Source organism: Phoxinus phoxinus (genome assembly GCF_949152265.1).
Source record: "Phoxinus phoxinus genome assembly, chromosome: 8".
Classification (NCBI taxonomy): Eukaryota; Metazoa; Chordata; class Actinopteri; order Cypriniformes; family Leuciscidae; genus Phoxinus; species Phoxinus phoxinus.
Window position 1 is genome coordinate 24,126,192 of NC_136883.1, and position 16,407 is coordinate 24,142,598.

The following is a 16,407-nucleotide window of genomic DNA, read 5'->3' on the forward strand; positions in this document are numbered from 1 at the left end:
ACTGCCGAAAAGGCCTTTCTCTGGAGTTTACTCACCACCTCCCTAGCATCAGCTGCCACTTCTGAAGCGGACTTCATGGGCCAATCCTCGACTGGACTAGACAGGAACTCAGGACCTTCCTGCCACACAGAGTTCTCACCCAGCAATTCAGGAGAGCACCCCCTCGTGACTAGATCAGCGATGTTGACCTCGCCTGGTATCCACCACCAGTCAGTTACGGGTCCAGCCTTCTGAATCTCTCCGACTCGGTTCGCAAAGAACGTTTGGAATCCGTAGCTCTCTCTCTGGATAGCCCCCAGCACCGTCTGACTGTCAATGAAGTGGTACCACTTCTCCACGCCTACCCGTCCATGCTTCAATACGTATCCCTTTAGACGTGTGGCAAAGACAGCCCCACATACCTCAGCCTTGACTGCGTCACCTTTTTGGTTGAGGGGGGTTAACTTGGCCTTTGACTCTACCAGCCGGGTGACCACGCCATTTGACGTCTCCCACCGTAAATACAGTACAGCGCCATAGGACTCACAGCTCCCGTCAGAAAACGTGATTCCCCAGGGTTTACCCCTCCAGTCAGAGGGCTTGAGGCTTCTGTGGAACTTAATGCTACTCAAACGAGCGTACTCCTTGAACAGTTCAATTGCCTTTCCTCTGAGCTCGTCAGAAAGAGGTTCATCCCAGGTGTCTTTTGTAAGCTTGCCAGCTTCCTGGAAGGCTCTTCTCACAAGGATCACTCCTTTCTGTTTTACAGGTGTTACTAGACCGATCGGGTCATACAGCCCAGCGATCTGGCTCAGTAGAACACGACGAGTCAGTGGGTTTGGTGTCTTTACCTCCACTTCTTCTTCAGTGAGGTCATTCTCAGTTCTCATTTTCTTCTTCCTTCTGGAGAAGTTGATAGAGACCATCACAAAGAGTCTGTCCTCTTGCACGAGGTAACCAACCCCCAGGGCTTTGTTATCTTCCTCACTCAGCTGGTTGGGCAATATCAGAGTCATTGGTTTGGACACTGTCCCGTCCCGCCTCCCACTTTGACCGGACCGGACCCAAGGCTTGAGGAAGAAGCCTCCTGCTTTCAGTATTTTCTCTACTCCCTCTTGGATCTTGTCTAGACAGTGTGGGTCATCGTGGGATGTGAGGAGATCATCGACGTAGGAGTCTTCCTCGATGACTCTTCTTTCCTCCGTCATCTCAGAGAACTGGGGCAACTTTGCGGTCTCTCGCATGGCAACCTGTGCAATGCACCCTGCTGGTTTGTCCCCCATGTTCACCCTCACGACAGCATAATCCTCAATCTCATCCTCCGGCGAGTCTCTCCATAGGAACCGATGCACATGGACCTCTTGTTCCTCCAGCCAAACCGAATTGTACATCTTGGTGATGTCCCCGATGGCTGCATGTTTTCCTTCCCGGAATCTGAGGAGCACCGCCCTGATGGGATTTAGGACGTCTGGGCCTTTGAGCAAAATACTATTCATGCTCACCCCCCTGAATTCCTGGCTGCTATTCCAGACGAGGCGCACCGGCGTAGTCACTGAGTGTGGATTTGGAGCGGTTAAGTGGCTCACCCACCACACAGCACCTTTCCAGCCGTCCATCATGTCCTTAGTGAGCTTAACAGCAGCTCCCCTCCCCACCATCTCATGGACTTGCCTCATGTAAGCCTCTTTCCACAGGGGGTCTTTCACGAGCCGCTTCTCAGCTCTCAGGAACGTTGCTTCCACCGCTTTCCGGTTGTTGGGAAGAGAGGCTGGGTTTTCCTTCCAGGGGTACTTCGCATCCCAGTGTGGCTGGTCGCTGTGGGCGTCTCGCTCCCTGAAGGTTAGACCTGCCTTTATTATCTCCAGCTCTTTCTCATCAGCCAGGGACATCTCCTTTCCTCCCGGTGAGCACTTTCCACAGCGACACCCTCCACAGGTAGGGTCACAGGCAGCACCGATGCTGTCCCATTTTAGCCACTCAAGGATCTCTTTATTGGACACTGCTGTCGTTCGAACTCCTACACTGCCTTCTTGCTCCAAATGGCTTCCTGGCCTTCCCACAAAGTGTTCTTCAACTTTTAAGGCTACCGTCTTCATTGAGTGAGCGAAGTGCGTCTCTGACTGCCATGTGGTCACCTCCACTTCCTCGAAGAGGTTTGGATGCACACCGCTCACGATCTTGCCCAGAGGGCCATCCCACAACACCAGGTCGCCGACCCTTTGCAGCCTTTGGGGAGCTAATCGACCTTCTCGAGTACTAATCAATAGATCGATCTTCTCTGGGCGGGCCAGCTCTCCCGGCTTAGCTTCAGGGAAGAACTGCTCTAGCCGCTCTGATCTCACCACACGATCCACTTTGGCGATGTCTTCCATCCCGTAGCAGATCATCTCGTGAAACTTCAGGGTTCCTCGTGAGGTCCACACCTTTATTGTCACAAGATACCTTTTTGTATCAACTTTCACCTTCATTGTGCCGACACCAAACACGACGAGGGAGATTGGTTCACCTGTCAGCCCGAGCCTTTCTGCAGCTTGGTGTGTAATGTAATTTGTGTCAGAAGCGAGATCGACTAAGGCCCCAAGACTGTCTCCTCTCTTTGTCGTGACAGGTACGAGCATCATGAGGACTGGATGTTCCTTCAAGCCACTCTGTTCTATCAGGCCCTTGCCAGAACACACTGTCGATGTTGCCTTGTTAGTACAGGCTCTGCGGACAGCCTCCAACTGGTGGGGAGTCAGTCCCAACTCGGCGAACACAGCCTCTTGCTCCTCTGTCGGACCACGAGGTCCCCTCTTTTCCTCTTTGTTCTCCCTCTTAGCAGCATCCTTCTTTGTTGACGCCTTAGGGCAGAGGAAATAGTGGTGGTCCACTGGAGTGTCGCCTTTCTTACACTCCTCTTTACGACAGAGGAACTTAGGAGTGCAGCCACCATCGACCCCGTGGACATCCAGGCACTTTGTACATGCTTTTGCCTTTTTTACCAAAGATTTCTTCTCCGACAGACTGGCCTTCCTGAAAGTTTTACAGCGAAACAGTTTACCTCCATGTTCTTCATCACCACACGCAGCACATGGTAACTGCTTGGAGTCTCTTTTGACTTCACTTGCCGTAGTCTTAGTGAACGACTTCTTTTCTCTCCATCTGTCACCTGGTTTCTCCCGGTAGCTTGGCCTCTCAGGAACATTAGTAGGCCATGGCTTGCTGGGCAGCAACTGCTCCAACCTCACGAGCAATGACTTTTGGTCTTCCAGGAACAGCAAGAGTCTGTCGAAACGGTTTCCTGGATTCACGTTGTTGACAGGGTTTCTCACACACATAAGCCACTCTCTTTTCATAACATCAGGGAGTTTACTCTCCAAAGACCGAATCACCAGCTGATTCTGTACAGCGTCTGCGCACCCCAGGTCCGTGAGGTCCAATGCTGCCCTCTCTACCGCTAGGATTAACTCTAACGTCTCTCGTGGCTGGTGGTTCTTTACAGCAGGTCGTGATTGAAGCTCCATCACAATCTCTTCTGCCGTTTGTGCTTTGTCACCATAACGGTTCTCCAATTCCCTGAAGATATCATTTGCATCTCTGCAACGCAACAGTCTGAGTTCACTTTTCACAGACTCACCTATACTGTCTAGCAAGTGAAGTTTCTTGCATTCCCTCGACCCCGTTGGTTCCGCTTGCGCCTGGATACTCTCCCATTCAGCCTTCCAGCGCCAATAGTCCCTCCTGTCCCCAGAGAACTTAGGCAAACTTATAGGTGTGAGTCTTATTTTTGGACGGGCCCATTGAGAGCTGTTATCCCCACCAGCGTACGAACCAGGGTTGTTATATGGTGTGCTACTACCTTGTCCCAAGCTGTGATTGACAGGCGGAGCGGCACGAACACTCATCAGTTGTGGCGTGCTGGCATGGGTTGGAGGTTGGGCGAAACTAACACCAAGCCCACCATCAGACCGTCTTGACTGCAGGTTTGGCTGTAAAGTCTGTTGGGGTGTACCGTGTGTGGTAGCTGCTACATACCCGCTCTGAGGTCGACTAGTGACCGTAGCACCTTGAGCAGCACAGGAAGAGATGCTTGCTCTATCAGATAACATGAATGAAGGAGAGCTCGTACCATATACCGTTCCCTGCCTATCAGTGGGCGGATTGATGACAGCAGGCCAGGTGTCAACAGGTGGAGTAGCAATAGCAATGCTTACTGGTTGGGTAAAGGTGATGTTATCTGCGGCTGTAAGGTTGTCGATAGCTGTTGTGACAGGCCCACCGACCGCATCATCGCCTCCGACGTCCTCATCCTCCTCACCTCCATCTACATCATCTTTTTGTTCTGTACTGTTCCTCTTCATGACCTCATTATCACGTCGGCATGTCCACTCATCCATCAGTTGCTCCTTGTCCTCTTTCAATGATAAAAGGAGCATCCATTTATCCTTTCCATGTGGCCGATAGTCTCTCCAAGTGTACACAACCTCCCTGAGTTCATGGAGTTTCCTATCCAGTTTACCACTTTCGACCCCTTGCTGCGTCCATGGCACTACCTTACTTTTCCCGAGCGCCTCAGCCCGATCAAGAGCAGACTTGAACTGTGTTACAAGAGCGTCTATATCTGGCGCTGCATACTTGGACCAAAGTATTTCCATGATCTTGCTCTCAGTTTCAAGGAACCTTTGCTCACTGGCATCTCTCTTCGCCAGGGCATCCAGTGACTCACTGTCGTCACCCATAGGGTCTATCTGGCTCAGTGCATCAACATATTCATTACTGACATCGAGAAGTTTGTCATAATCATCCTTCAGTCTTGCTAACTCTTCTGACAACTCAACTTCACGCAAACGGCCAGCACTAACATTAAGGCGGTTTATTCGTGTTGTAAAGTTTCGTTGCGCATTTGAGCGTTTCCGCTTTAAGCTCTCCAGATCTGGCTTGTCATCTGCCATTTTGTCTTTTTATTTTTTATTGCTTCTTCTTTTTCCCCTTTTCTAGTGAACAGAATCTCTAAAATCACCTTTTAGCAAAATGACTCGTTCAAAAGAATCATCCAAAAGAATCGTTCAAACGAATCGTTCAAAAGAATCGTTCATCCGCGAACAGACGTCTTTGCCAGCTGTTATGGCTTGTAGCGGCGTTGTTTACAAAGTCACTATATCAGCCCGCGGCTGTCATCATTATCCACACAGTTTTACTCACGGTTGTGGAAGTTATTCAGCCCACAACGGTCCCGTTAGCCCTTGACTTCGGCTCTTCCGTTGTAGTGGTGTTGTTGACGACCGCTTCAGAATCTGATCTCCGATCCCGGCGCGGGTCATCAACAATGGCTCTCCTCCGCTCGGGAGTCCGTGTATTCTCTAGCACGGCTCCTACCGCGGTTTACAACTGTCCAGTTCTTTACTAAGCTACCTGCTATAGCTCAATAAACTCCCCACTGGAAGGGTTTCAGGACAAGTACGGCGGATACAACTCGAGTCACTTTGAGCTTTTATTGCGCACACACATACACAATACTCATCCACAAACTAGGTAGCCTGCATGCTATCGCTACGTTAGCCTGTCAGTTGGATATTTTAGTGACGTTAGTTAGTTGGGTTAGGTTGTAAACCTGCAATGAAAACACAAACACCAGAATTACCTAATAAAATAACCCCAATTATGTGACATTAATTATTTATCTGAAATACTAGCAATGCTAGTTTATAGTCACTCACCGGCAAGGCATACCAGTCCTGAACATCAACTAAATGAAACTGAAACCTAAAGGCGGAGGCGCCTGCGCACTAACTAATTAAGCATACACAGACAAATAGCCTAGAAAAATAACCTGGCGACCAGTAATAATAATAAACAAACCTTTAACCTAGTAAGAAAATAACATAAACATCCATCACTTGTAATATATATTTATATTTAACACTAGTTATACCTGCTGGAAAGTTCTACATTGATCTCAACATTTATTAATACGTTTTAAGATCAAAACTTGCATCTGTTATCCTTTCTTCACTGTGAACTAACGTGACATATATTTTTTATTAACAAAGGTTATAAATACTGTAAGAATATATTGTTCATTTTTAGTTCCTGTCAGTTAATGTATTAACTAATGCTGACAAATGATACCTCGTTGTAAAGTGTTACCAAAATACTTTGTGCACCTTTTTCCTTTTTGAAGTGTAATTGAGTTTGTTGTCGTTCCAGGATGTGAAAAAAAGAAGCACAAATGTAGTTGAATCATGGGATGGGAGTAAAACCAAACAGAGTTACACATACATCATGACTGAAAACTCTACTTTTGCGTTTACCTGGGCTTTCCAACGCACCAGTCAGGCTAGTGATGTCAGTAAAAATGCATATACACGCAGTGATAAATATGTTCATGTGTTTATAGAATGACTATAGTCATAATGGTCGTTGTCACTGTCCATCAGGTGCGTCGGTATGCAAATGACATGGTGAAGATTTACTCCGTGTCTGTCACCAATGCCGTGGACGGGGTGGCGTCAGCGTGCCGCGCGTGTGCCCTGAAGTCTAAGCAGGCTGGCTCCTCCTGTGTGCCATGTCCAGTTGGACACTACATTGATAAAAAGACCAACCGGTGCCAAAAGTGCCCTCCCAACACCGTCCTGTCTGGGCAGAACGTCTACGGCAAAGAAGCGTGCCAGCCGTGTGGGCCGGGCAGCAAAAGCAACAAGGTATTTCAGTTTTTCAGTTTTTTTTCTTCTTTTTTTTTTATGTAGTGTGTGTCATCCCTATATATGCATTTGGTAACAATAATTTATAATAATGTTAAATTAATTGTTTACTTTCAAGTTTTTATTTTATTTAATTTCCAATAAATAAATGTTGTTCATTTCAATTGCTAAAAAAATAGACAAATTTAAAAAGTGTTATGTTAATAATAACTGTAATAAGTGTCTGATGGTTCTCTCTTGAATGTTTAAATTTGTAGGAGCACAGTGTGTGTTTCAGCGACTGTTTGTTCAAATACACTCACCAGAATCAGATTCTTCAGTATGACTTCAGTGCTCTGACGTCGGCTGGGTCCATCATGAACGGGCCCAGCTTCACTGCGAAAGGCACAAAATACTACCATCTCTTCAATATCAGCCTGTGTGGAGCTGAGGTACAATACACACACCTGAAATGAGCAGAAATGACATCACATAATATTATTTATTCCATCATCTGTCTTTTGTCAGGGTCACAGGGCTGCAGTCTGCAGAGATAATATCACAGATCTGCCCAATGAGGATGCTAAAGGTGGTCAGCTGGGCAGTTCAGTGGAGGCCTTTCTCTGTCAGTCAACGATTATTCCTTCCGATGGGCGGGGCTTACGAACAGCTCTTTCCTCTCAGTCCATTAGCCTGGCCGACACTTTTCAGGGTGAGAGGAATCATTTCAAATTTCAAACACTTTTTTTTGTTGTTGTTGTTGACTTTTTGATAGTGTAGCAGATGTGATGTCCACATTTTATTCATTTGAAATGCTTACTAATAGGGATGCCAAAATTAATGTTGTATCTTATTAAATCAATTAATGTTTAACAGACTTTCCATGATCAGTAAATAATGGAGAAAAGTGTCCTTAATGGTTTATTTTATTATAAATTAAATTAATACTTTTAACTAAAGTAAAGTAATTTGCAGTTTAATCACCAAAGCTCAATAATATCAATAACGGGCAAAACACATTGTCAGTGCTGCTAACGTTAATGAGAAGACTACTAGGGGACTGTGGCAATTATAAAACATCTTGATGCATTATTTATTTCATTTAGTCTTTACTATCTGAGTGCATTATACACCTGTGATTTATATTATGAAAGGATAATTATACAAAATAATTTATGTATATTTAAAAAACGGGATGAAATACAGTGTTTTTCACACACTTTTGTGCATAAGTAATCATGTTACACCCCAACACTCCTGTCAGGAAACAATATATGATGTAATATTTTATGTTTATATTTTGATGTAATTAATTAAATGGGAAAGTATTATATTATATCATATTATAAAAATATATTTAGGTAACTATAATATAATATCTGAACTGGTTAGGTTTGTTGAGTGTCACATTTGACTGCATGTTAGAAATATGGCAAAGTCAAAAGAATGGTCCAAAAAATAGAGAAGATCTCATCACCCTTCACAAACAAGGAACAGGATTCAAAAATATAGCGAAGGCACTAAATGTTTCTAGAGACACAGTTGGAAGCATAGTTCGCAAGTTTTAAGTTAAAGGAAAAGTGGTTACACTACCTGGAAGGGGCAGATAAAGGAAGCTGAAGCTTGGGCGTCACTGGACCTTCCAACAGCACAATGATCCCAAGCATACCATCACAGTCACCTGGCTTGAACCCCATAGAAAATCTCTGGTGGGATTTGATTTGAAGAAGGCGGTTGCAACACGCAAACCCAACAATATTACTGAACTGGAGGCCATTTCTCATGAGGAATGGGCTAAGATTCCTCAGAAACGCTGCCAGAAGCTGGTGTCTGGTTATACATCTCATTTGCAGCAGGTCATGACAGCAAAAGGGTGTTCTACTAAGTACTAAAGATGCTTGCCAAGAAGGGGTTGAATAATTTTGAGTCTGCAGAACTCATTAAAAGTTGCATTTTCAGTTGAATTTGGGGAAACCACTTGAAACATTTGTTGTGTTGAGCTATTTCAATTACTTTTGTTTGATTTGTTCATTGCAAACAGCTGAAAGTCTGTACATTTTGCCAATAAACCTGATTTGCAATTGGGGTTGCATACACCTTTTACAACTGATTACAACTGTATGTTTTCCATTACAAATATGTTTTCAACATTTCAGTGAAGGGTTATCAGCACCTACATGGAATGCAGTATTTATATAAAAGCACTGGTTATATGTTCTTTTGTATGATTCAAAAGTGATCCAATTTTTTCATTAAAAGATCATAATGTCCTGACACTTGGAAAATTCACACTTCATAATCTATAATATTAGATAAGTATTAAATAAATTTGAATAACTTTAAAATAGAAAACACTACATAGAATTAAAGTGTTTTAATTCACACTCTTAGTTATACAACTCTGCATATCTAAAACACGCCTTTTGTTTAGTGATAAATATGATTAATTACTCAAAAAGGGTGGTCCTATTTACTAAGCACTTCCTGCTGTGCTGTCACCCACATGTGTCCTCTTAAGACTGGTTTGTGTGTTTGTGCCACAGGAGCCACAGTGGAGAAATCACTTAACGGAATAACCGCCAGACCAGAACTATTTCCATCTCCACCCAAGAGAATCCCAGATGTCCACTTCTTCTATCGGTACAGGCAGTTACGTCATCAAACTTAAGTGCCTCTCACAGATGGTTGTTTAGGGTTTTAGTTTTAGGGGTTTTGAAATAAGATATGTGGTTTGTTCTTTTCCCTCTATCATCCATTATGTGTTTAATGGTGTCTTTTATTTATAAAGATCTCCACAGGTCACAACCTCATGTAAGAAAGGCAGAAATGCAGTGGTTTCACTGCGCTGTAACCTGGAGAGAACTGCGAGGGGAGACATATCCGTGCCCAGGTGTGTACGTACGCGCACACGCACACTGCCAATTCAGTCTAAATTTGACACTGGGCATCTCTCACCATGACATATCAAATCACGTCACTGCAGGGCCACTGATGGGTTTCGTTTTATTATTATTGTTTAATCGCAAAGGTGTCACTTTTATAGTATTATATTAGAATTATTATCATATTTTCTAGACTATATTCATATTCTAGAAATAAAATTATATATATGATTAAAATATCATATATTATATATTTTTAATATCTTAACTATAATACAAATTATGAAGACACCTAACTTGAGAATTATTTTAGATTACTCTATTCTTATTTTAAAAAATTTTGCATTTTAAAAAATGCAATAAATACTAGGTGAAATTTTAATTTAAAGGGGTGATGAACTGAGAAATTACATTTTCCTCATACTATAAGAATATCCTATAAGTTTCAGAACTGAAAACATCCTTGTTTGTCCAACAAAAGCTTTTATTGACACCAGGCACAGCGAACGACAGGTTTTTCAATGTGGGGATCTATGACGTCAAAGGGTATCAAACACCGCCTCCGCAGAAGAAGATCAACGCCTACTTCAACACTGCCTGTTTAGCCCCGCCCACCGATTCACACATTACATGCAAAAGCTAAATAACATAGGCCTACGAGGTGATGATTGCTCAACCGGATCGAGCTACCAAGCAAGCAATAAACATGCCGTTTACGAAATATTGTGCAGTGCCTGGTTGTGGAAGAAGACAGTTGCTGCATAAGCTTCCTTCGTATTCCAATATTAGGAATGCATGGTTAAACCTTATTAAATCAGTCACAATTTCCGAATCCGACACAGGCGTTGCTGGCAGATCCTTGACGTAAAAGTCTGTTTGCAACGCCTGTGTTGGATTCGGAAATTTTGACTGATTTACTGCCACAAACATGTAAGGAATCATGTTTATTCAAATGCCTGATCTGTGATCAGTGATTTCCGATGTGTAATTATTCAAGTTCAGATAGATTATCTTTCTCTCAAAATCGTTCAATACTGTTTATGCATCAGTGACTAAACGATCAACTTCACATCGTTTCTCTTAGTAGGATGAAAATAATCTTATTTAAATTGTGGTTAAATTATATACAGAAGATGATCAAAAAACGCTCCCTTTTCCAAATCACCCAAGTTTTTCTGGACAATCAATGACGTTGTTACACTGCCCAAAGAAGCTCTTACTATATTTACATTGTGTTTGCATTGTTATTTGGTGAAGGCATTTGTGCAAAAATTGCAATAGATCATTATTCACGCGATCACGCTCAGTGCTCATCACTGCAACCTTTCATGTGATGAAATAGATTTCAATATAATGCTTTAAACAATACTTTTCACGATTTGTTAATCTCGATAGCTGTAATAGTAAAAACGTAGTAAAAGTTTGAGAGAGTTCCACATGTAATGCTATCTATTTCATATGCAATATGCAATATGTAAGCCAATCACAGCAGCGGGCGTTTATACTAAAGTCTCACAGCAGACACGCCCCTTAAAACAGAGCGTTCAAATTAGAGGCTAAAAATGGCGTTTCATTCTATATTATGACAATTTTTTTTATGTAAAAATCATACTAACATTATAAGGACATCCCAGGCAACACTATAAAATATTAAAACAATCCAGTTCATGACTCCTTTAAAAAGTGACTTAAGTGACTTCCTTGGAGGTCTTTTTTCTTTTTTTTTGGCTTTTAGATTCTATTATAACCGTTGATTTTAATTAACCTTTCGAACCAAATTCTTTCTTCTACAGTGTGATAGAGCATGCTAAGATGTGTTTAGTTTAACTTTTTCTGTCCTGTGTCAGTACGTGCCCTGCTGGGACCTGTGACGGATGCTCGTTCTACTTCCTGTGGGAGAGCTCCAGTGCGTGTCCACGCTGCACTAATGCCGACTACCACGCCATTGAAGGAGCCTGTAAGGGAGGAGTGCAGGTACTCTCTTTCATTAGTTCTAATAAATATATATATATATATATTATTGACTGAACAATGTGTTATAATAAATGTGTGTGTATGCAGGCACCAAATGTCATTAAAATCGGCTTAAGCAGGGAACTTCATTGTAATACATGGTTTAAATCAAATAGTAAGAATAATACCGGTAGTCTGATCCTCGCTGGTGTAAGTAATAAAAGCTATTCAAATCAATCTACTGAATTTATCATCAGAAATGTATCTAGGGTAAGTTTGTTTTCTCCAGAACTCCAATTGGATTATTCCTCACCTTAAGCCACCTAAACAAAAATTATAAACAAAATCATAGTGTGTGTTCACATATTTGTGGCAGGTGCAGTTTGAAAAATGAAGACTAGCTTGAATATGATGCTTTGAGTGACACAAATGACTTGCTCAGTTTTTTCCCTTTTATATTTGTAACAAACTAAGTACACTGCTGTTCAAATGCAGACTTGGTGAGCATAAGCGACTCTTTTATTATTATTATTTTATTATTATAAATTATTATTTATAATTATTTATAAAAACTATTAAAAAATGTTACCGACTCAACTTTTTAACCTTTTTGCTTTTAGTTTTGGTAAGAAATATTTGTCATTTTTATCAGTTCACTCTCCACTGACATCTGTGATTTAAATGACAATTTTGTATAAATAACGATGTGATTTTCATTTTAAGGACACGGTGTATATGTGGACTGAACCTCGGCTGTGTACTGGCGCACTGACTCTCCCGCTGAAGAGAACGTCTCCATGTGAGGTGGTTGATATCTGGCTGAAGGTGGTCACTGGGCTTGGGGTGTTCTGTGCTGCTCTGCTTGTTTCATTGACCTGCTACTTTTGGAAGAAAAACAAAAAGTATGGTTCCTGTGACTATTCAAGTTTTTGGAAACACAACATTTTCTCTTTATTTGTTAATAAGGCTCATGCTTCTTTGTCTTTGTGCTCTGATAGACTGGAGTATAAATATTCCAAACTCGTGATGACGGCCAATAAAGAGTGTGAGTTGCCGGTGGCGGACAGCTGCGCCATTATGGAAGGAGAAGGGGAGGAGAATGAGGAAGAGGATGTAGTGGTTTATGCCAACAAGACTTCTCTTTTGGCTAAGCTAAAAGCGATCACTACCAAGGTTAGCGAAACCACAGTAGGTGTTAATTATTTTCTTAAAATGAGCTTCACAAGTTAGTCGGGCTGCACGATTTGGGAAAAATATAGATTTTTTTTTCCTTTCTGTTGAAAATTGCATTTAAAATATGATTTAAAAAAAGAGATTTGCAAGGCAGCACAATTAGGCAATTATCTTTTGTATATCAATATGGCGATATAAGAATAAGAAATATCTAGCTGCAAGCAGCAGTTATCGGGGCCAAGCACAAAGAACACGATAAGTAATTTACATATAATAATTTAGCAGACGCTTTAATCCAAAGTGACTTACAAATGAGGAGAGCAATGAAGCAGTTATGCCAACTGTAATGGCTGGGAGTGTATGTAATATGATTTAATGGTTTATCACTTTCAACCAATAAGTGGCGCTGTTACAAAATTGGTGTGGTCAGAGTAAAGTGTCAATAACACATGCAAAGTTTGGTGTCAAAATAACAAAGCATTGCAGAGATATAGTCATTTTGGCATAATTCTATCAACTTTGTTGATGCGGTAAACTAAAACGTTTTCGTCTATCGACATGAAATCCATAATATTTTGCTGCCATGATTTGAAGATGATACGATTTGATTTTGGTGGAAATCTGACAAATGTCTAGGAGTTAGAAAAAGTAGGTTTTTAAAGAAAATCAAAATGGCAGACAGGAAGGTTGGCCAACTATGGCACAATTTTCTATGTTTTTGACATGACCCAATGAATCTATTAAGATTAGATTCCTTATTCATTACAATAGGTTAATTTAATCAAAAGTTATTAGCATTTTTGGAAATTTCATCCAAAATTTTGACCATAGCATTTTATGACAAAATTCAAAAGGGCCGTTGTGGGAAAATTGGGTATCGTTCGACTCTGCATGCTGCACCAAATCCAAAGAGATTTTTGAAATTTGGCTAAACGTTTCAGTAGTTAAAAGCAAAAATGTAAGTTTCATATCTCCTGACTACTAGGTGGCACTTTGCCAAAACTGTGCAGGTAACCTCAGGTCCGGTTTGCCGAGATATAGCTTCAAGTTCATTTTGCCGTGTTCTTTGTTGAATTTGTTGCGCGTTATTTGAAAACTACTTGAATTTCTATAATTTTTGGTCACCATGGTCTGAAGATGACCTGCTTAAATTAAGGTAAAAAGTAGTTTAAAAAAGTAGTTTTTTTGGAAAATTCAAATTGGCGGGAAATTTTTCTTGATGGAAAATGACGCCATAGGTCGAAATCGAATCGATCTTGAGCCAAGAAATCAGAGGAAATAAATGTTGTTTCTAGCCCTTATGGTTCAAAAGTTATTAGCACAAACGTAAGTGAAATTTTGGACAGTTGGTGGCGCTAGAGGGATTGAGTTAGAGACTCCAAAATTGCTATGGTAACTAGGGGTGTGCCGATCCGATAGTCTATCGGTATTGCTCCAATACTGCCATTTATTGCCGGATCGGGTATCGGCCATCTGAGATCAAAATCCGATATTATGCGCATCTAAGCGTTTCGTGCTGCTCTGTATTGGAGCCTTTCATATTACAATACTTTTGCTCAATAAAAGTTTATTGATAGCCTTTCTTGTTCTCTCATATTTATCATATGTTGCTGCTTTATTAAAAAGCTGCGCTTAAAATTTTAAAAGAAATGTCTGTATTTTATAGTATACATATTGTTTATCGTGAATGTGAGTCATACTACATGACCGTCGGTCTTCAGCCGTCAGTCTGAAGGTCTGGCTACACGAGACCATGAATGGAGTCGGCCTGATTCCTGTTTATTTTGAATGTCTACCAAGCTAGTGAAGCTATTTGTTTATTTACAGTTCCTGCACTGGTCCACAATTAATCAATAATTCACTACATTTTTGTCTTTATATTGTTTTACAAAGTTAGGAAAATGTTTAAGTCAAGCCTGATGCCTTTCACAAAAGAATAATCACAGTCTCTTCCCCACAGTGAGGCATACATACAGATACAGTTTATTAGGTAATTCAGCACTTTCAATTTGTTTTAATTGTTTTAGTATCGGAACGCTACTCTGTATCGGCCAATACTGAATCCCAGCTATCAGAATTGGTATCAGAGGCAAAAAAGCAGATCGTACCAGCCCAGTTCAGACTGTCCTCTAATAAGAATAAGAAAAAAATTAATTCCTTTTAATCGAATAGCATTATTATTGAGTGTATATAGTAAATATAATAATATTAGTTATTATTATTACTAAATAAAAATATAAAAATCTTGAGAACTCAACTGTATTTTTTTTTATGACTGGAAACTGTCTTCATTTTTTGAATCTTTCCTTAGTTTCTAGTGTCACTCTGTCTCTTTATTACACAAACATAGTAAAAAGAAAATAGCCAATTCTGAAACTTATGCATTATCACCACTGAACTTCATAGCCATACAGCTTTTTCAAAAAGGTGCAGTGTTATGTTTCTGTGCCACTAGCAGCACCAAGCAGAACTGCAAAAATAATGACTGTTATTTATTTAGTTTGAGCTTCCCTGTGGCTCGAACAGTAGTGCTTGCCACTAGCAAGGCCAAGGTCATGGGTTCAATTCCCAGGGAAAGCAAGAACCGATAAAATGAGTACCTTGAATGCTTTTTATAAAAGCGTCTGCCAAATGCATAAATGTATTTAGTGACCTCTACTGGTCATTCACAGAAGTATTTTAGAAAAAGTGCTTCAAGTTCTTAATAATTCTCCCTTTCACGGACTGCAGTTTCTTCATAGCCTTTCAGTTGAAATGACCTCAGCTCAACCCTCCCTGTACTGTTTATTTTTTTTCTTGCTTTGCTGTTTTTTCTTTGTTTTTCCCTCTAGCAGCGACTGCATTCAGAAATTTTAGCTGAGAGTTTGCTTGAGGGTGGGTGTGTGTATGCCTTTATGTTTAACTCGGGGCAGTTGAAGGAGCCGCTGAGGGACTTCTAGCAACATCTGTAAGATTAAAGACTGTTGAGCTGCATTGGCATATGTGGTGTGTCGCACTGTGTTCACAGCCAATTAGAAGGGAGTTTGAGAGGAAGAGCATTGTATTCAAGCGTCACTCTTCAGAATTTCCATTGTCACTTAAAGTCTCGAGCGTTTTCTCCAGGAAGATGCCGTACGAGGGATTCCCGTGGGAACGTGCTCAGATTTCCTGCGGTATATGGAATCAGTTTTGGTCCTGCAATTTTCAGGGAAGTTAATTAAGAGAATCCAAATTGAGAGGAATTAATCAATCATGTTCCTAGTGACTGGTTTGCTTTAGATAAACCCTGCTGAAGAATAATTAGAAAATGCTGGTGTCCCAGCCTGGTTTTAGAGGGGGCAGCCAGCTTACACACCAGCTTGGCCAGTTTGAGAAAACAGTTTAAACCAGCTATATATATATATACGTCTGAGGGGACATATGGGTACACGTGGTCTGGCACTGTAAGGACTATCAGCTGTCTTTCCCGTCTCCCTGTTGTGCTGTCTTACGCGTCTTACATTACAGACAGTGCAGTTTATTGCTTTGGCCACATCTGGAGTCATCATGCCTCCTGCCGCAGGACTATGGCATGTTCACACCGGGTGATCAGGGACCCTGGGCATCTTTCTTCTGGTGTTTTTCTAGAGTCCGTAGAAAGGTCTATTTCCTTATTGGAACTGTGACATTAATTTTCTTTCGCCTTTAAACTGTTAGTGTCTAAAGGACTGTTCCACAGGTGGATGTGTAATAATTGTATATGGTTCAGTGAACAAGCATGAAGCATTGTTTAAACACTTTCC

At 41.4% G+C, this 16,407-nt stretch overlaps 1 protein-coding gene across 6 annotated transcripts in view; it reads left to right on the forward strand.

Moving 5' to 3' along the window:
- elapor2a (endosome-lysosome associated apoptosis and autophagy regulator family member 2a) overlaps positions 1–16,407 on the forward strand; it is a 66,894-nt gene that overhangs the window by 15,669 nt on the left and 34,818 nt on the right. For 3 of the 6 annotated variants that reach the window (XR_013798491.1, XR_013798492.1, XM_079620254.1), the window contains exons 13-21: positions 6,166–6,303; positions 6,396–6,659; positions 6,917–7,090; positions 7,167–7,350; positions 9,182–9,278; positions 9,427–9,528; positions 11,368–11,494; positions 12,197–12,375; positions 12,472–12,646. Coding sequence is in view for 4 of the 6 variants with exons in the window: in XM_079620254.1 (XP_079476380.1) it covers positions 6,166–6,303; positions 6,396–6,659; positions 6,917–7,090; positions 7,167–7,350; positions 9,182–9,278; positions 9,427–9,528; positions 11,368–11,494; positions 12,197–12,375; positions 12,472–12,646 (1,440 nt within the window). In the remaining 2 variants the exon portion in view is untranslated. Of the gene's footprint in view, positions 1–6,165; positions 6,304–6,395; positions 6,660–6,916; positions 7,091–7,166; positions 7,351–9,181; positions 9,288–9,426; positions 9,529–11,367; positions 11,495–12,196; positions 12,376–12,471; positions 12,662–16,407 lie in introns of all 6 variants that reach the window. The other 3 variants (XM_079620252.1, XM_079620253.1, XM_079620251.1) reach the window with 3 other exon arrangements.